We start from the raw sequence: 21,254 nt of genomic DNA on the forward strand, positions 1-21,254 counted from the left end.
AATAAGGCAAGTAATTAACGACTTTCTTCACATAAACTCACATATAAATCTCTCGTATAATCATAACGTAAAATGTAAATAATGCTTCATTTGATATGTTGACATTGACTGTTCAAAGTATTCAAAGTATTCAAAACAACTAGAGTATGTGCATAATCCTTATGCTTATGTTGCAGTACAAGGCATTTATATAATATATGTAATGTAATACATATGCAAATGAATTACGAACAGTAACTAACAATTATCAGCGGATCAATGAATCGCGGTCATGAAGAACGTCAATATCGCAGTACAATGCTTTACTGTGATCTTTAAAATCTCACCGGGCGGTAATTATAAAATTAGCGCAATTAAATTACATACGCTGATGTCAACATAGAGACACTCGCAGTATAGCTCATATTATAATTAAATATGAGTAGAATTTATGAAAATATTTTTTACATAGCGCATGGCCTATAATCAGCTTTTTGTAAATTTATGTAAAATTTTACTTTTGTATAAATAATGAAAAAAGTTTTTTTCTTTTTTTATGATATGAAATGTTTTGAAAATAATATTCTATTATTTTAAATGATATTAAATAATATTAAAATATTTTTCTTTTGTTTTAAATAATATTAAAAAATTTTTAGTTTCTTTATTTTCTTAATCTCTTTAGAGTAGCTATGTATGTTTATGAAATTAACTGTGTTTACTAACAATTATCAGCGGATGAAATTATTTGTATTTGCTTGATTATAATGTCAAAGAGGTAAGAATATATATAATTTTCTAATACTTGCGCTTATACACACATACACATAGGCACACACTCATTTATAAAGTCAGACGTACGATTAAATGCAGTAAATCTTAAATAAATTGAGGAACAGTCGAAAGATATGTACAATTAAATAAATTGAAACGCAAGGTAATCAGATATTCACACACAATGGATGTTATTTTCAGTGAAACTGTCAAATGTTAATTAATCATATATGATATTAAATTAGTTGCTATTTGTATTAAGAATTATTCATTCTTATGATAATGAAAGTAATATATTCAGTTGAACTTAACACCAAATTCAAAGTGATTTTATTTTTGTAACTATTAAAATGGAAAATTGAAAAATATTATCACATTAGAAATAAAAATCAATCAAAATAAATGCTAGCGGTAGAATAAACCTACAGTTTTCTCTTCTATATATATTCTTAATCCTAATCTGATGTTTTAAAAAATTAGAAATATATATATGTGTGTGTGTGTGTGTGTGTATGCATATATTTCCAATGTATAAATTTTATGATATATAAATTTTTTAATTTAATTATCTATTTTTTGAAATTAAAACATCAGTTAAGAATATATATGAGACAAGAAACTATATTTTGTAACTGAAATCAACGTTTGTATCGCAGGTGATAGACTAGAAGCAATTTCAAAAAATTTACGATTTGTAAAGATTTGCGAAAACGACGAAGCATTGGTCATCCGATGTGTGAATTCTTACCTACGTGCGTATGCGCGAGTCCGGGTTCGAGAGGCTAGGAGGATTCAACAAAGGGAGGAAAAGGTGCGGGAATCGCCAACACATATCTTGATATCTCGCAGTTCGATCTCTCGAGCTGGCGGCTCGTATATTTACATGTATAATTTATATATCCCGTAGTTTGAACGAACATGCGGTGCGTTCGGCTAGGGCGGGCCGAGAGCCCTTACGATCATTCTAAGATGTCCGTCGAAACCTGTACAAGCCGTCGTGGTAAGAGAAAAGCATTATAAAGGGGAGTCTCCGGCTTAAAAGAAATTCGCGAGAATTTAATCATGTGAATTCTCACGATCAGCGATATTGATCGATAGTTCAGAATCTCGAAAATTACATTTTTCGGATGAAACACGTTTCTCTCGTAAATTAAACGACAAAATTAAGCCAGTTATACAAGACAGAAGCAAATATTTGTACTTTTAGCTTTTGCACTAGATGCAATAAAACTTGATCTTTATTTATAATGCAACTTTGGATAATAAGGTATTGAATTCTAAGTACGCAATGCAATAATAATGAAACTATTTTTTTTTAATTTTTTCTTTCATTTATATATTTTTTTACTTACAAGTAAACCTAGTTTACTTGTTAGTTACTAATTGTTAGAAAAAAATTTTTTTGCATCTAAGTACTGTTTTATGAAAACAATTGTTTACGTTTTCATGATTATTGTGTGAGATGAAATGCATAAAATATTAAAGGATTAAATTGACTCTTATTGTTAGCATAATTATCTGAAAGAGAGCAAAAGAGAGAGAGAGAGAGAGAGAGAGAGGGGGGGAGGGGGAGAGAGAGAGAGAGAGAGAGAGAAATAAGTATAGTAGAACTATAGAAATAATTTAAATTTAACAATTTAAAGCATTAAAAATTTTTTGTTTATAAACTAAATCATAAATAACTTTTCAGTGTATATGTATATGTGTGCGAAATTTGAAATTGTCGCTTTACGAGGATTATGCCTACAAGAATAATGCGATTTGCAATTCGCATTGAAGCATCTATTTCACCGCAATGAAGCGTAACGTCATTATGAGATTTTCCGTGATAAATAGTGACGCGATCGAGCTAATCTACTCAGACGCAAATTATAGATGCAAGTTACGTCCTTTCAAATTATAACTTCAAATTATCCGTAGACATGCGAACCGGCTAGAAGTATCAACGCGCGACGCAAAGATGTATAAAGGAAAATGAGACAAACTTTAATTAAATGATTCTTTTTTTTCTTTATAATACATTCTTGTTCGCGTAACACACACGCACGCACGCACGCACGCACGCACTCACACACACGACTGTGATAAGGGATACTCATCCTGGCCTGGCGCGGTCGTGGGATTTTTTTCGGCGGTATAATACTTGCACCAGGAGAGCCGAGCGGTTCTCTCTTACCACTATTGTGGCCGTGAGGGCGCAATTAATTATAGCATATCCGCAGAGAGAGTGCACTGTTGTGTCTGTGTTGTTTGTACACACGTGCTACGTATTGTGTATGGCTCACGGCTATGCATCTTGGTACATTTTGATCGTTCTAAAAATTGCCGTCTTTCTCAATTTATTTTTTATTACAAAAGCAATATTTAACGTTTCTTTATTTTATCAAAAATATGTAGTGAATTGTACAGCATGTATTAATAAATTAAGAAAGATTCTTGATAGATATTAATAATTCGACAATTTTTCCGAAACATGCGAAAAGTATTGAAATATGTTTAAAAGAGCATTCTTGTTATGTAAAAGCAACGAAATAATCGTTTTTTTTTCAATAAATAAATTCTATAGTGCTAAAATCTTAATATTTGCTAATATTAATTAATATTAATAGTTAATAGGTTTCATTTTTTTATGAAAATTGATTGTTTTATGTAAATCACATTCAGTAATTTAAACATTCCTATTATTAAGCACGTACTAACAATAAATAAAAGTTCAAAGAATTAAGCGATTTTAAAGCTATTTTATATATATATAGGAAGACGTAAGTTTAAGTGAGCCTTCTCATGTATCCTCTGAAGATTATGTCGGTCGGATGTAGGTGTGCGTGCGTGAGTGCGCAGGTGAGTTAAAGGTGAAAGACGTGAAACGCGGGAGAACCTGAGGCGAAACGAGAGAACACGTTTTCTCGGATTTGTGTCTCGGCGAGGAAACAATCGTCTGAGAAGGTAATTAACAGAACACGACGATTAAACGATTTCTCGTCGAATTGAGCGAGACGAATTAATTCCGCCGTCGATCGGAAATCGAAGATAAACGATTGAGATTAATACACCGTCAAGATAAAAATCTATTTAATTCTCGAGTGATAATCCTTCCCATGATAATCCTTGTGAATCCGATTCGACTCGCGACGCGATTCTTTGACTATACATATTTCACATACATGCGACCACTCGTATCTAATTTAAAATATTTCCCATAATTTATTACTATATTGTACGTCAAGATAATGAAGATAATTTGTAATTATAAAAATTAAATTTTTATTATACTCTGTAATATGTCCTTTCCGTACTTTATTGAAATAGAAGCAGCTTGTTATTATGAATAGCTTAAGAAAAAATTCAGAGAATTAGGATTCAAAGAATCAGACAACGAAGTCAACATTGCTGCAAAGCATATTCCAGACTTAGCACGCGATCTTTTTAGCTACTAACAATGCCATCCGAAGTTGGTGAATTACTCGCACTATCTTTTATAATTTTATATTATAACATATATGTATTCCGTGCAGAAAAAAATGGATAAATAAATACATAATATAATAAAATAAAATATCTACAAAAAGATGTTTCGTGCGAGAGAGTAGCAGATTTGTACTTCGTTGAACATCATGGCCCGTCGATTATACGTCACGGAATTCTGCAATTTTCCGTAATCGAGGCACGCATGTGAAACGAGACCTCATTTGTGCGGTAAATATGGAAGGATGTGTTGGAGAATATCGCGCGACCGCTTAGAGAAGGCGGACGGATGTAGCCGAGGGCGCTGACTGACAGCCCCGAACGTCAAATTATAAAGCACCTGCTTTTCAAAACGACTTTATTTCACTCGTATCGTGTAGGTATTCGATTTTACGGTGCGGCTCCTCTTCTTCGGTAACATCCTTAGTTGTATCGAGAATCCCGCACTATTATTTCCGGGATTAATCCTCTATAGGGATCTCAGTCAGATACGCCCAAGTCGACTTCGTATATAACAGTTAAAAATTAAGATGAGATATATTTTGATAATAAATTATTATCTGTATTATTATTAATAATACAGTTGAGATTAAAATATGTATATAACAAGCTGCTTCCCTTTTATCATTATTTATTAGTGAAAGATTCTTTTTTCAATTCGAATTTATTTCTTAGTCAAAATGTCAAAAATCATTGCTCAATTTTTAGTTTTATTTTTTTCATTTCTTGTACAGATTTTATCCGATCGAATGCAAAATTAACTTGCACTAGATGCAGCTTTTAAAAGAGTAATTTAAATAGACGGCGTTTTATAATATACATATATATATATATATATATATATATATATATATATATATATATATATATATATATATATATATATATATATCGATCATTATTATTAATATAAGTAAAAAATTTTGCTTTATTCTTCGAATGATATGTACGAATGGTGACAAAAATAATGGAGGTCTATTTTTTTTGTCAGATACTAGTTGATTTCCCAGAAACGTCTGGACAGCGTCAATTTATATCCGACATGTTATTTCTGATTGGAAACCGCAACGCGTGATTCTTGGTGCGTGATATCATTACGGTTTTTGCATCACGTGTAGCAAGCGTCACGCCTGAGTTGACATCAGTTACTCGAAATATTCGCGTACTGCGATGCATCGAACGTGAACATAAATTTATCACTATTTTAACAAGAGCAATTCCGTGCTCAGTCGCGGTTAAAGGCTAACGGTGAACATTTTTGTTAAAATTACAGATTGTGTCGATGTCGCGAGGATATCGAGCGCTTAATCGTGTATTAATTCCGCTGGCAAGATTTTCTCTGGTCACTTACCTGTCAACCGGTTATCTTCCTCTTATCTTTCGTTTAAAAAAGCATCGGGACATTGAATACCTAGTATTTTGTCAGCGTGCAAAAGCAAAGGAGAACGCGCCGCGCTGCCGATCGATTCGGGACGCTTGATTCGTCGATTCGCGTGTCGATTGTCTTAACAGGAGCGCAAAGTATAGCGACAAAGGGGCAGATGTAACGTTACCGAGTAAGAAATCGATTTTATCCGGAACCGGTCCCCGATACATCCGCCGGTTAAACAACGCTCTTACCAAACGCTTACCCGATTTTTTTAATTCTTGTGCGAACAAAGCTTAAAACTGAGCACCGTGAAACATTGTCTTGAAGAAACTTTCGAGTCACGACGATGGTGACAAAAAATTTCACAGTCTTTTATCTCCTCTGTAATCCGTTCGTTTTATTTCTATTTTCTAGTACAAGAATACCACTTCTCCTATTATCCTTGTGGACAAAGTTAAATTATAAATACTATGCAAAAATCTTCTCTCACACGCAGAATAAACGTACATCGATGAAATTGTCTATGTTAAACTTTATCTCCTCATTCGCGTATTTTCGAAAGAAATATCTCTTAAATATAATCCGAAGGCACTGTGTTCTCGTTGATCGCCGCTAGTCTATATTGAGGCGTGTCCAGGTTCTGCGGATTCAGATGTAGGTTCGTCGTCGTCGTCGTCGTCGTCATCGCTGACGACACTGCCGTAGCCGGCATCTGCTGATTTACCGAGTTCGAGCTGAGATCGCTATAGTAGGCACTGCTAGGAGCGCTACTCAACGTCGGTCCATCCGGTTCAGCGTCACTTCCGGTATACGCCGTGTTTTGATAGGAGGGATGCTCGCTGTTTCTGCTACCGATCCTCAATTCTTGATGATGATGATGATGGTTGTGATGGTGGTGATGATGATGGTGCTGATGCTGACCCGGCGGCACCGGCGTCGACGGTCCGTTCTCATACATCTCATAGTCCGGCTCTTGTATCCTGGAAGTAGCCGATAACGAGGCTCTCAATAACGATTCGATTAGAATGTGCCATTAACATATATGGATCGACCGTATCGATAACTACCGATTATCCGTGTGGTTACAACGCGTAATTAGCTGTCTTTAGAAGGCGTTGCCAGAACAAAACATTAAACTCGTTATCTATCTAGGAAGTCAGGAGATAGATTATTGTTGCATCGACATCCATAATCATTATTTTCACGGTCGTTACAAATTTGATAATTAACTCAGGAATGATTGACGAATAAAACATTAATATTCCTAATAGCAATTTGATTTTGCGTGCATGATTATCAAATTACTGGTAGAATAATAAAAGACGTTATAATATCTCTAAAATTTACAATATTTTTTTATATTAGCTCTTATAAAATTAAATCACATTTGACTTACCTTTTACTGTGTCGAGTGCGAAGTGTATCAGTTTGTAGCGATCCGTCGCTGCCTCCGTAATGACGATGTAATCTGGCCGCATCCAATTCGTGATATTCGTCGTCCTGGCCGCCGGAAGTCGTACCGTACGTTGAGCTTCCTCTCATTTGTAACTGTAGATCGCTTGCGTAGCTCGCGGCTTGCGAGTCCAGTTCTGCGTACAGAGCCTCGTCGGTCTGCATGTGGGTGTAGTGATTCTCGACCGGGAGATTCATCGCCCGTCGATGCTGAGGGAGAGAGAGCGGAGTCGTCACGACTCCTGGGGTACCGCCGCCTCGTCGAGAGCCCAACCACGACCACACGTTGTGCCCTAAAGTTTGATTCCATCAACAACTTCTGACCTATGCTAATTAGTATATATTTTTTTATGCATATAAGACAACATGTGAGTAATGAAAGAAGAGAACGATTTTAAGATAATTAAAAAGGCTTTTTAGTCCTATCTTTTGTAAATTGTTTTATATCATTAATTAATTTAATTTATTTCATTAATTTAGTTAATGAATTGAATTAACTTTCTCAATCGTTCGTACTCTATATTCATAATTTATATTCCCGCTGAAAGTGTTTTAGTTAAATGTAACTATTAGACGTGTATGTCCGAATTATTCCCACTTTCATTTTCTTCTAATGATTTTTTTCAAAGTTCTCCATGTGTACAATATTCCCCTTAACATTATCTTATCGCAAAATTGTACAAGCTCGTTTCGTAACATCGTGAAAGATCTCGCAGAGCTATCGACTAGAAAATGCCGCTAAGAACAAGTTGCGAGATCCGGTTCTGTAAGTGCTCGATTTTCTTCAGCGAGCGAAATGAGACGTACAGTCAGCGAGGGACGTGCTACTGCGTTCGCGATCACAACAACACGTTGTAATGTGTTAGGAACACGCGAGTAACGAGCAGTCATTTCTCAGCGATCTCCTCGCGACGTATACGCATATGCATAAGAAGCAAGCGTCGAGACAAGCAAGAGTTTCACGGAAAATATATGTAACACTCACCGGGGCTGGGCGCTACGTCGTGGTAAGGCGGTAATTTGTCTAATTCGAGAGGTGGCCGATCAGGTATGACAGCCACCCCACCGCCGGTACCACCCGACCCTGCGGGTCCGCCGACGTCGGGTACGCTCGAATCTTCCACGCCGACGCCGCAGCAGCTCGCTGGAACAAAAAGCGAAGAGGGACTCACACACATGCTCGATTCGTTGCTCCGGAAAAATTGGTGTCGAAGTTGATGCTCGGATTTCGTTAGAGAAGAGACATCATGATCCTACAGCTAGAAATCCGCTTAAATTTACACGGAGATAAGTACGTTCCTCGCGCAAAAGCATATATGAAGGGCCAGGTGAGGTCGGTCCCGAATCTTGATACGTTACGGCGAACGTACATATATATGTATATATGTATACGTATTATATATTATATACATTTTACGCAGATATAAATACTGCCTCCGTGTATATGGACGGCGACCCGGATCACCGCATTATGACAGCGTTTGTGTATGAAAAAAAAACCGGCTGTTTTCTGTATAGGCTTCTTTGTGAGCCTGTCATCGCAGCGTCACACGAACTTTCATAGAATTGCGCCGAGGGTTAGAGCATACCATCGAGGGTGAGGCGGGAGATGGAATATATAGGGGAGAGAGAGGAAAAAGAAGGCGAGAAGCGATGAATGGAGGAGGAACGGAATAAGATTTCGGAATTTATAGATCAGAAGTACCGCCGCGATGATAAGTAGGCTCATGAGAGAATGCCGCGGAAGAAAAAAAATAAGATTATGGGAAAATTTCGTGATCCCTTCACTTCTAATCTTGTCATGAAGACGTCCTCATATCCTACGCACGTACGCGTGTCCTGTCGGGAACTCGAAGAGCTTGCCTGTCCTAAAGAGCCGCTCATTTACTGGGAAACAGAGAAACTGGTTCTTGTTTATCACATTGCTCTCTCGTGGTGCATTTTAACACATTTAAGCTGCTCGTCGCGAAATCATTTTATTTATACTTCGGGGTATCATTTTATTTATACTTCCTCGAAGAAAACGCTGCGATCGCGATAATTTGTATTTATAATGAAACGGTTGATGGATGCGTTAGAGATCGTTGATTACTTGATCCAAGTTTACTTTCGCTTCGTCTTACTACACTTTTCTGGAATGTCTGTCAGTGTATTTATATAAGATGCATTTTGCATAATTTTTTTTTAATGTTTGTGATTTAAATATAGATATATTTTCGAAATAAAAATATGCAATAAAATAAAATAAAATCTTTTGTTCCTCATCGAAAGCTTTTACCGCGAGATTGCTATTATATGTATGTATAACAGATTATATTTTATTTTTAATTTATTTTATTATAAGTTTTTATAATAATGTCATTACGTAAACTTCACATAACGTAAACTTCGTTAACAGCGATGCAACATAAAGATTTATAAAATGTTCTTACGCTTAATCAGCGGAAATATATTCAAGTACAGTAGTGGTGTTTTTTGAATCTCTATCGCACGATTACGACCACCTTTCGAAGTCTGAATTTAAGTAATCGATTCTTTTTTCAAGTCGCCGCGTCGTGTCACCTATGATATATCTACGGTGATCCTGGTCGAACTATATAGAATAGATAGGCGGAATATTAATTAGACGACACGTGAAAACCGTGGCGTTAAGGAACATGTCGTGACGACGGGGGGCAAATGTTATGCTCTTTCGTCACGATCAGATAGCTTAAAGGCGTAGAATTCACTTCCTGCCTTCGAATCTTCTTATGCCACGCGTGAGATCTCACACGATAAGAATTTAATATAATTTATTACGATTAAATTTATTCCATCTGGAGTTTAAATCACATTATAAATATATTTACAATTTTCTCATTATTTAAACAGGATGAATACTATGTATTAAACATGTTATGCTAACAATGATTAAATTTATTCTACGTTTATTTATTATTTTTTGACATATGCATATTTTTTAGAAAATTTCGAGTTTTTCCTCTTTGAATATATTCTAACAATAAGTTTGCTTATTCTAATTAATCATATATGATTCATGTATTATTATTATTTATTATGCATTATTTATTTAGTTGTATAATTCAACAAGTTTATTGTAATTGACTTGATATAAGATTTTGATTTATGTAACAAATAAATTTTGCATCTGCTTGTACAATAGATATAAAAAAAGTGTATGTGTCAAATGCAAGCACATGATTTCTTGACGTATTATATATCAAGACTGTTCCGAAATATGTCGTTTTAGTTGATGCACGATAAAGTTTAACAAATTTGATTCACTTTTTCTTTCCGGTCGTCATTGTATTCGTCATTGTATATATAGATCGCATTGCACTCTAACGTGTATGATATCGCGAAAGTAGTTTTTTCATTCATTAACATGCTCACCTTGTGACTTAAATCACTTAAATCAATCTAAACACACACGAAAGGATATACTATATTAACAAACTTTCATTAATTCATTTTTGTTTCAAGGAATATTCAACAACGCGTAATCTTACAAAATATCGGCGTAAGGAACTTGGTTTCATTAGCTCTTCAGATAATCTTTCAATTAGGATCTCTATATTTAATTCAATAATTACGGACATAATAGGTTTCACAGCTTTATGTAAAATATGAAATATTGTCAAAATTAAAAATGTTTCTGAAATATTCTCTATTTGAAATCTTCTAGAGATGTAAAAGATCCATGCGCTTCAACTCACAGTTTATCTAATGGATGTGGATTTTATTAAAAGTGTAAAATCTCGAAATCAAATAATATTAATTTTTGTTCGGAGGGATCGGTCTTTATTATAAAATATATAGTACGCGAAAAATACATATAAGATTTTAAAAAAACAACGCGCGCGCGCGTGTAAGATGAATTTTGAAAAAATCTTTTTTTGAATAAGATATGTACATCTTGTTCATCTATGTATATAATTTTGTAATTTTGTCACTGGCAAGAAGAATAATCGATTTATGTAAAAAATACGATATAATATTTTACTTCAAGATAAAACTTCACTGTCATTGCAAAAGTTTCCATTTTATGTATTATTATATGACTAACGATTACCATTGTTTCAAACGGTAGCAATAAATCATCACGTCTTAACGTGTAATTGTATCTTGGTCGTTTCGTGCTTTTCTTAGCAGTTATCCGCTCTAAAACCGGATTAAAGCTCGTCCCTGAGGCGAGAACGACGAAATTGCGCTCTTGCTGGCCGCAAATACAAATTGCATCATGGACCACCTTGGACGATTATCTTGATGCAAGATGAAAATTAACATTATCGTTAGCAGACAAACTTATGCAGAAGGTTTATTTATACGACTAATTTGAAATATTTGTAAGCTATTTGTAATACGTTTACATTTTTCAAAACAATATTTTTACGATACCACAAATTACAATATTATGGATAGTAATAATGCAGAAAATATTAATTAATTTTTTAAAAGTTTGTTTTGATCTGTATTATTTCTTTGAAGGTTTAATAAGTACATTTTTTAATATGCTTTTTATATTTCACTTTTGTAACAAGAATGTCTTTTTAATTAGCAATAATCGAACCATTCTCAAGACATACAATTTTAGAATTTAACCAAAAATTACGTTGTGAGAACTTAAAATGATATCTGGTAGTTGAAAAGGTTCAATGAAACGAGTGTCGGATAATTAATTCGGGTGACCTCTGCATCTCAGGCGGTAGCACCCTGGCAACTCCTTCCTTTCCGCTCGCTCATCGTCTTTTTACGTCTCGCCGACTCGCCGCCGCTGTTCGCTCGTCGATCGTATCGTGCGGGTGATTTTAAATCAGAAAGTTAATTAGACGCGTTTCGCTGTCTTTTATGTCGCTCGCCTACATTCGTCCGTCGGATCGCGTCACTCAGCTATCCCTTAAACGCGATACGACGGAGAACGAAGAACACACGGATGCGCGGTTTATATACCACCATGAAAGGCTTGCGTATTATGCGAACTAATTAAACTCCAATCGATGCTAACACCCGATGCCACGATGGTGTTGCTCTCCTTCTCTTTCGTGTCGACATGCACGCGTGCACTCGTGTATAGGGTTCTCAGGGCTCGCTTTTCGTTCAAGTCCTTTTACCGTTTGGAACTGAGACAATCGTCAGGACTCCGATGACATCGTAAATCAACTACGTGTATCGAGGTGAAAAAGTTATCCCCTTTATCTTCTGACGACATGGTATCTTAAGAGCGTGTCTCACGTTCTCAAAAGATCACGTTTATCGATCTAATTGTCGCTTTATTTTTTTATGATGTATCATATATAGAAAGCAAACACGTCTATTTTTAGAGATTGCGATGAGAGATTGTTTTACAATTTTTTAGTGTCAATAATGATTGCATAATATTGTAATGAGAATATTATAAAGACAATTTAAAATATATGCTATCGCAAAATACGTACATGTTATATCAGATATTTTGAAAGTTGAAACAATTTCTCTATCGCATATCATTGAATAATATATTAAAATATATGTTATAACATAATTTTATTAAAAATGATTCTCATTTTTTGTCTCATATTTTTCTATGATTTTATGACATGACAAAGCAAGGAACGTTTTTGAAAATATTTTTTGTGAGGTCTGTCATAAAAGATATCTGAAAGAGAAGGCATTATTGTGAATGTGATGCCATATATTAATGTATAATAAAGAAACGAGCGAATAAAAGAGCACCGCGAGCTGGTAACTCAGTACTCAGGGCTTAGTAGGGGAATCGGATAATTGGGAATCGTTTCGAACCTGACCTGTCAGTTTTGCCACGAACCCGCCGCGCCAAACATGCTATATTAATTCGATATAATTGGAGGGCCAGTTCACGTTCCGATAGTAAATCTAGACTTCTCTTCACTCTGGCCAGTCTAATCATAATTCTATACTAGTTTCTTTAGGAGTAATTTTTGTAGACAAATTTAAGTTTACATAATAATTAAAATTTATCTCATTTATACACAAAAATTATCTGTGAAGATGTATAATCTGTCTTTCGTTAAAAGTATGATTGAAAGAATACAATCTAATATATTTGCGAGAAATATGTATATCATAATGAAATTTTGCTTACCTCTGCCACCGGCACTCTTTATCCTGTAACAGGTAAAATTATTATTGAAAATATTGATACAATGTTTGTGCGTTTAGTAATCGTTATTAGTTATTTTATAGGTATAAATTTATTATATATTTATAAATATATAAATATTATAAATAAAATAATACAGTTATAGTTTCTTTTAATAGTTCATTATTCTAAAATTATGAAAATTATACAAGTGCAGTGGAAAGAACATAAATCAGCAATAACTACTCATACGTCGGATAATCAACTTATTAGAGACGTGTACCCTAATCATTCTAAATAATCACTATTTTTTTATGGAAATATAAGTGAAGAAACATGCAGAGAGAGAGAGAGATTGGCAATCAAGTTTAATAAATCATCTTTCACGAGACGAACATCCTTCAGAAAGGAGGCTGAGAAAGATCGCGATCACGAAAATTCTCGTTTCCTGTCTACCCAGGAATTCTAATTATGACCCGAGTGCAGTCGTAATTCTTTCGTAATGGTGCACGTTTCTTCGCTCTTCTACGCTTTCTACATTCCGTTAGTCTATCACTTGCCGGATTTGTACCAAATCGATCTACATAGTTAGCGACTGTTTCATTCTCGTTCTTAACATCGATTAGTTCACTCGATTACGTATCACCGGTAGGTGGTAATTTAAGAAAGCCGATCAAACGGCTGCAAGATGAAACCGTAATCGGCTCGCGAATCTGTCGGTGCGATGATCCGTATCGAACTGTTTCATCGCTTCTTTGCGAGACGTTCGAAGGAAGCGCTCTCGCGAAGATTGAAATAAATAACGTTTATATACGAAAATTTCAATTTGATCAAAATTAAAATTAATTAATTTTATATAAAAATTTGGAAGTGAAAGTTTTCAAAAGTCTATTCTCTGTGCTGTACAGAGTAATCCTCCATCGTTTTTTTTTATTACTTACTTTAATGAAAAGCAATATAAGTATATTTATTAAATAAAAAGATAATACTAACCTTCGACAATGAAGGAGGGTCATCATCACCACAGCACCGATACCGGCTGATACTAAAGATACTATCACTAGAGTCAGCACCCATCCAAGTTCTCCAGGAGCTTCTGTAAAAAATCAAAAAACTCAGAGTTAAAATAAAAAATCAGATTATTGTAGACTTAATATCATAAATTAAGAACATTAAAATCAAGAATTTGATAAAATCTATACAATTATTAAAATCTGAATCTTGTGTGTTACACAAAAATTCGAATTTTATTAATTTTATAATTATATGCAACCAAAATTAATTTAATAAGGAGAGAAAATATTAAAAGCAAAAAAGTGAAGAGAATTTCTAGATTTCTACGTTTCAACGATAATGAATACAGATATGTAAATCTGTTTTCACCGAAATTATGACATTTAAAGAATGACTTTTTGCCCCGTTTTGTTTTTTATAGTTTCATCTTATTATCGTAATTTCTTTAGGCGGGTCTTTACGGAGCATATATATGAACAACACGAGCATCATATAAATCGGCTCTCAAGATCTTCGCGCGGGCGCCCCGTAATTGGCTCGCAGTCTCATCCGGCGCGTCCTGTTTCCGCGCAGCGGGACACCCGCAGGTTTATTAGGCGTCCTTCGCTATTATTCCTGCCGCACACCTACCGAAAGCACTCTTCGTCCTTTACCTATCTCACTTATCCCATTGAAATCGTTTCATCGCGGGGCCGCGCAGCGGCAGCTATCTCGCGCATCGCGCTTAACGAGACCTCAGATTATCGTCCGTGCGAACGTAATTAAGAGAATCGTACCGCAGGTTTATGGCGAGGGAACAGCGGCAATAAGCGAGCGTATGACGGAGGTAATAAAGGTACTAGAAGATTCCTTTGTCGGTGGATCAATCAGAAGATCGTTTCCTGAATGTAACCAGCCTTTGAATTAATTCATGGCCGGCTGCTGATAGTTTTACATGATTTATGCTTGAAGCTTTAAGTACTTATATGTTTACTGAATGATTCTCAATCAGTTCACGGCTCTTTGCATAGCCGTTCTTGTTGAATCGCGAGCTTCATACGAGATAATCAGGCGCCACCGAGTGGTTTATTTCCGCTCATTAGTCGGGTTTCAGAGTTTGTCGCGTTATCGTCAAAATATCTTAAGCTCATACAGAATATTCCTGATCTGTTCTTAGTCAGGGTCTTAATCGCGATGACTCTTCCTCGAGCAGACGCAAGCTTAAAATCGAGATTAGCAGCGGGCGCTCGTGAAATTACGAACGAGAAAAACGGGATAATTAAATCCCGCTGATCGCGAGATTATTCGCGAAAAAGACGCGTAATGCGCGACTACGTTTGCTTTTTGCTCGCAGCAGCGACATTAATCGCATGCAGTTTTCGAATTCTGCCAAGCAGCGCTTTTATTTGAGAACCTTGCTAAGTATGCTCGTTCGGAGAGGTAGATTCATTACTCCCTTGTCACGCGGCGGTCTTCGTTCCATCGCGTCGGTCTACCTACGCATACGTGGGTTTATATGTACTTCAAGTTGTCGACACTGCAATCGCTCAGAGTCTGGTCAGAGAGCTTGGAAAAGGGACATCAAAGGGAAAGGAAGTTGTCCAAGGGTGAAGAAGCCGCCCATGATCGAGAACTGGTACTCGACTCTGCATACGAATGCACCGTTAATGTTGCTTCTTCATCATTGTAAGGCAATCCAAGTAGCGATTAGAGGACTCCAGGCAGCGATTTTTTGGCGTCTGAAGCTAATAATTTTTTACCTTTGTAACTATACAAGAAAGTTTTAAGAAAAGGAAATCTGTCTTCTTTGTATAATTCATTTCTCAAAAAAGGTTTAATATTGCTAAACGTAAATTTATTCTATTATTAAATTATTGCAGTATTTAAAAAGTTAAAATATTAAATTTAAGAATAAACAAATAATAAATGTTTTGACTAATTATTTCAAAGACTTCCAATAAAGAACAAACAGTTAGAGAAGATTATATAATGCATAATTTCAAAAAATTAACCAATATTTCTGATCTTAAATAGAAAGATGAAAAAAAATTGCAGCGAGGATAGAATAGAAAAAGAAAAGCGTATTTAACACGTCGACATATATATATATAGCTTTAAATTAAAGACAACAAGTTGTATATGTATGAACGGAAAGCCGAAGCAAAAGAGAGAAGAGAGAGGAAAAGGCAAGACGTTCGTCTATCAGCGTCACGTTCCTGACATGAACATAACAGCGTGCACGCTGCGGTTGATAACGCTTACAAGAGAGTTATCAATCATCTCGCACTGAGATTGACCACCTAGACCAATGCGTTAATGTCGGTCAGCGTGTGCGAGTTCCCTGTTACAGTTATCTCGGTAAATTGTTTTGATCTTTACATAAGACCGAGCTAGTTAGGTAGTCTCTTCAACCTGCATGTCGGAGTTAATAACCTTTTGCAAGTCTTCTCTGTCTCATTAGCAACTAAAATTTAGTTCTGTAGAAACTATGTTTAACTATAAATATATTCTATGCCATGTTCTTACTTTCCGACCTAAACAATTATATTTTATCAAACACATTTATTTGTAGGAAAATAGTTTTATAATGCTCGATCGAACGTTTTAAAATATAACTTTAGAAATCACTGAGAGACTATTATTTAAATCTCGAACGATTTCTATATATAATTTATTACTTTATTATTTCGTTAAAATTTACTTAATTCGGAACGTGTAATTCCGTCTGATGACGTCTTTAATCAGATGTATTACATTAGGTATAAGTGTACAGATATAATCACATTTATTCAGAATTATGATTATATTGTATAAAACATAATTTACATTTTATCTACTTTGAACAAAGCGCGCTAAACTATTGTTTTCACAATCAATTAATCATTTAAGCCCGTTTAACATAATGTTTTATTATTGGGTTTCAGCCAATCAAGATATACATATGTATATACCTTGATTGGCTGAAACCCAATAATAAAACATTATGTTAAACGGGCTTAAATGATTAATTGATCTTTCTCTGTATATACAATATATATACACATACATACAATTTATTTTTACAAAATATTAACAAGTATTCTAAATATTCCTTTTTTCTCAACTTGTTAAACTTTGCAATTTTATTAAAAAAAAATAATAGCATGGTTAAAGATAAAAAAAAATTATAATTAATAAATTTAAAAAATATACTTTTTAATGGACAATGGGAATGAAATATAATTGAACATATTTTATTTTTATGACTAATAATTATTGCTTAGTGAGTTGTGTTTTTGAAAAAGATGTGAGTATTGATAAATAATTTAGGATTTATCATCATCAATGTGAACAAACTAGTAACTTTATACCAATTCTGTATTAAGCTGCTTGGCCAATTTTAGAAAGCTTCGTCATGCGTATATATTGAATATACATACGTATACATATATGTATATAAACCAGTTGTCGCGTAAAAATAATATAATATCTATAACAATGCGTGCTTTTTTTATGTGAAGCCATTTCGCTCGCTATAGAAACGCGTTTATTTAAACAAGTAATAACAAAAAGCGACCATCATGGATCCGTATCGCGATACTTTTTCGACAATGCACGCCAAGCTTGTATGCAGAATCGACAAGCTTCGCTGATCGGTAAAAATCCAACGTTCTTCCACCATTACGAGTTCCGTGATCGGTCTTCGCATATCGTTTTAAAATCTCTCGACAAGATTTTATCGATAACTGGTGTGGGCTTTTTCCTCCGCTGAATATTTTTCTAAACTTCGTCGATAGTCGTACATACGTTACATTGGCCCCGATCACGTTGTATGCATTATATATTCTCGTGTGTGTATTCGTCTCGCGCGAATTTTCTTTTTACTGGTCTCGCCGTCGAAAGATCGTTTCGCGATCCATTTCGACAGGTGGTCCAGAGCCCGCCTCGTATTTCAGGATTCCGGACTCCAATTACGAGCCCGCGCGAATAACCGGGCACTCCTTCTCTCTTGCTCTCTTCCTTCGCAACTCGGGTCGGGATCTAATTTTCGATCCGTGGGGGGTCAATACGTGGGATGCCAATCCGCGGCATTTCGAATATTACATACACTTGTTTTTACACGTGTTCACCGTCAAAATTCGCGCGATCACGTGATAGTTTGTCCCTACGGTTCGGCATAAATTATGGCATAATCTTGTTTTACATGGTTTTTATATCGATTTGGCAAGATTGAAATATGGCTTGTGTCGCGACGACATCGTGATTATTAAAAATTGATTGCATGATTTATGGATGTATGGACACATTCGTGTTCATTTGATTGCGGTTCATTATATCGCTTGATTTGTTTGCCTTCTGGACATTCTGCTTCGTATCTGTTTAATATAATGTGTTATTATTATAACGTTCTGTGATTTTTGGTTTCAGTTTACTGAGGAAAGATTCGGATAGTGCGTGTAACTCATTTCCAGTTTGGACTTTGGTAAAAGAACTCATGTGTTCAATCAAGTAAGATGGCACTTTGTGCGGTCATTATGCAAATTAGCAATTACTTGTTCGTAGGGATATGCACAAAGATTGTCAGCTTTAGGCGGTATAGCTCGTTTAAAAGGTTCTCGATCGATGAGCTGAACGTGTTCAATGACATGCATGAGTATGAGATATTTTACTCTAATTACATATCGTGTTCCCGAGTTGTTAATCTCATAAAAGTTGCAATGAACACGTCGATGTGACAATGTATAAAATTCTTCATGTATCAAGTCTTCACGCATAAGCAAGAGAATTAACGACATTTAATATAAACAATAAAATTGTAATAAAATCTAAAATACTTATTAGCGTATACATTTTGACTAAACTCGATATATACGTGTGTTCTTGAAATATTTGATACCATAAAATTATTTTTTTATCAAAATTATTAACTGTTTTTAGTTATTCGTTATAATTAAAACATGCACCAACGATTGTCTGCTTGTTCATGCATTGCTCTTAATAAAATGAAATATAATTTAATTTTAAATGTTATTTATCTAATATGAAGATAGGGTAACATTCGTATAAAGTTTACAAATAAAATTCTATTAATATTTAAATAAGAATAGAACACAAAGATTTTATTTATAAAATATATATATAGCGGTATAAAATTCAAGTTTATTATTTTTATTCAAAAAGAATAAAGGTTTTCGGAATAGACGGAGCGATTTATCGTTAGATCTATTATCAAATTTCCAAATTTATCGACTAATCTGATATGTGAAAATTACTACAATTTTTTTTAATCGAATGGAAATCTGAATTTTCATTTAATTATCGCAATCAGTCGATGACACAACACCGCAATGTATATTTATTTATAAAACATAATATACGTACGAAGAATAAAAGAACCAGACAAACAACGAATATTTGACATGGTCAATTTGAATGGCAAGCCCAAGAGAATGCTCTTTCGGTTCCTTTGCGTCATGAAATTATGCCGCAGTTCAAATATGTATAATATTACAGCGACTTGTCATTACCTTCGCTCGAGGACTTTTTCTGTCCTTGTGCGCTTTGCAATAATTTAAATGCTTTTCGACCGCGTAGAGGTAATTAGGAATTTATCTTAATTACATTCTTTCCACGATCAATATGCATCTCTCGACCGTCAGCTGAAAAATTACGTCTTTTAATATACCAATATTTGTTTCAGTTGCTATTCACGTTTTTCGGCGACGTCATTTTTATGAATTATATTGCGTGTACTGTCTTCGGTCTATTCTATAATGAACATCATACGTAAATTGCAAATAAGTTGTAGAAAAAAACAGGGTGTCTACTCTCTTAAAAAACATGGAAAATTTGGAATTCTCAGGGATTTCTTTTGTATCTGGAAAAATCAAGGAGTTTAGGATTCAGGAAATTTTTTCGAAAATTCTCTTTTTGATAATTTTGTTCTCAATTGTGAACAGTCAGCCGTGTGTGTGTGTCTGTGTGTGAAACTGACGTCTCACTTTATGGAAACTCATTACATTAATTATTGAGAATGGTCTTTATTTTTAATAGTTTTAGAGTTTTTGATAGATTAAATAAATATTTCTGGCTAAACAAAAAATGGCTCGGAACAACCCGAGACGCCAAGTTTATGCTGTTTACCTTGTCCGACAATTTTTTAAACATTTTTTAATCAGATTTTAAGCGTTCGAAAATTCTACAATAATTATACAATATGTTCTATATGTAAAAATTATTAATATATTAAACAAATTAAATCATCCGAGATGGCGGATATATAAGTATCGAGGTGAGATGCTCGTATCTTCGCTCGTCTATAATAAATTAATTATGCATATGTATATACAGAAAGCATCATTAATTCCTTTACAAAAGAATTTATGCACAAGCATGTCAATATATTTAGATTTTTCTTGGATCTATCAATAATGACTATAATACTGTCAATATTCAATTATGATAATTTTCAGTTAAATGACCAAAAATTCAAAATAATTAAGAAATCAGCTATCTAGCTATTAAAATAATAGCCAGAACATTATCTGAATAATTAATTCGATGCTTACAAAATATTCTCGACTACTTGACTAATTTTCGATAGTGTGTGATTATTTGAATGAGTTAGACTTTATAATCAGAAACAAAATAAAGGCCAGGAAAATCTTTGATATCCTCCCGATATTGCTTTTATTTAATTAAAACAAAAAATTTATATTGCTCATCAATTTAAACTTATCGTCTATTTATCGTTTTATTTTGCGCATAAAATTTTATTACTGTTATTTTTCGGCGCTATCACATTATTTATAGTGTCTGTTTTGAGTTATAGACTTTTTTGTTTTTTGTCTTCTTCTCGCAAGAACAGGTTCGATGATTGTCATTGGGAGATTGGCGAAATAATTAAGCGCTCGCATGAGTAATGTTATAATATGTTTCGCGCGCCCACGAAGTGGATTTTGGCCGACTTATTGTTAGCTAATCACGGAAGGTGGATTTTATATAACATAAACATAGAAATGTAAAATGTATATACGTTGTTCATTAATCATCATCAAAAATCGATTCGGTACGGCAACAGGGCTCGCGTGAGGTTTTGCGTCTTGAAAGACATACGTGCGAAAATGACATTGTGATGAGCTATAT

General features: G+C 34.5%; 2 protein-coding genes across 2 annotated transcripts in view; one reads left to right on the forward strand and one right to left on the reverse strand.

The window, feature by feature from the left end:
- The window catches only part of LOC140676268 (uncharacterized), a 170,797-nt gene that overhangs the window by 3,547 nt on the left and 145,996 nt on the right, over nt 1–21,254 (forward strand). The window lies entirely within an intron of this gene.
- The window catches only part of LOC140676219 (uncharacterized), a 72,050-nt gene continuing 55,925 nt past the window's right edge, over nt 5,130–21,254 (reverse strand). The window contains exons 3-7 of the mRNA XM_072911081.1: nt 14,130–14,232; nt 13,140–13,162; nt 8,025–8,183; nt 6,984–7,332; nt 5,130–6,567 (exon numbers count right to left, since the gene is read on the reverse strand). Of these exons, the coding sequence (XP_072767182.1) occupies nt 6,159–6,567; nt 6,984–7,332; nt 8,025–8,183; nt 13,140–13,162; nt 14,130–14,232 (1,043 nt within the window). The 3' untranslated portion in view covers nt 5,130–6,158. The remainder of the gene's footprint in view (nt 6,568–6,983; nt 7,333–8,024; nt 8,184–13,139; nt 13,163–14,129; nt 14,233–21,254) is intronic.

This window comes from Anoplolepis gracilipes, chromosome 2, assembly GCF_047496725.1.
Source record: "Anoplolepis gracilipes chromosome 2, ASM4749672v1, whole genome shotgun sequence".
NCBI classification, from domain to species: Eukaryota; Metazoa; Arthropoda; class Insecta; order Hymenoptera; family Formicidae; genus Anoplolepis; species Anoplolepis gracilipes.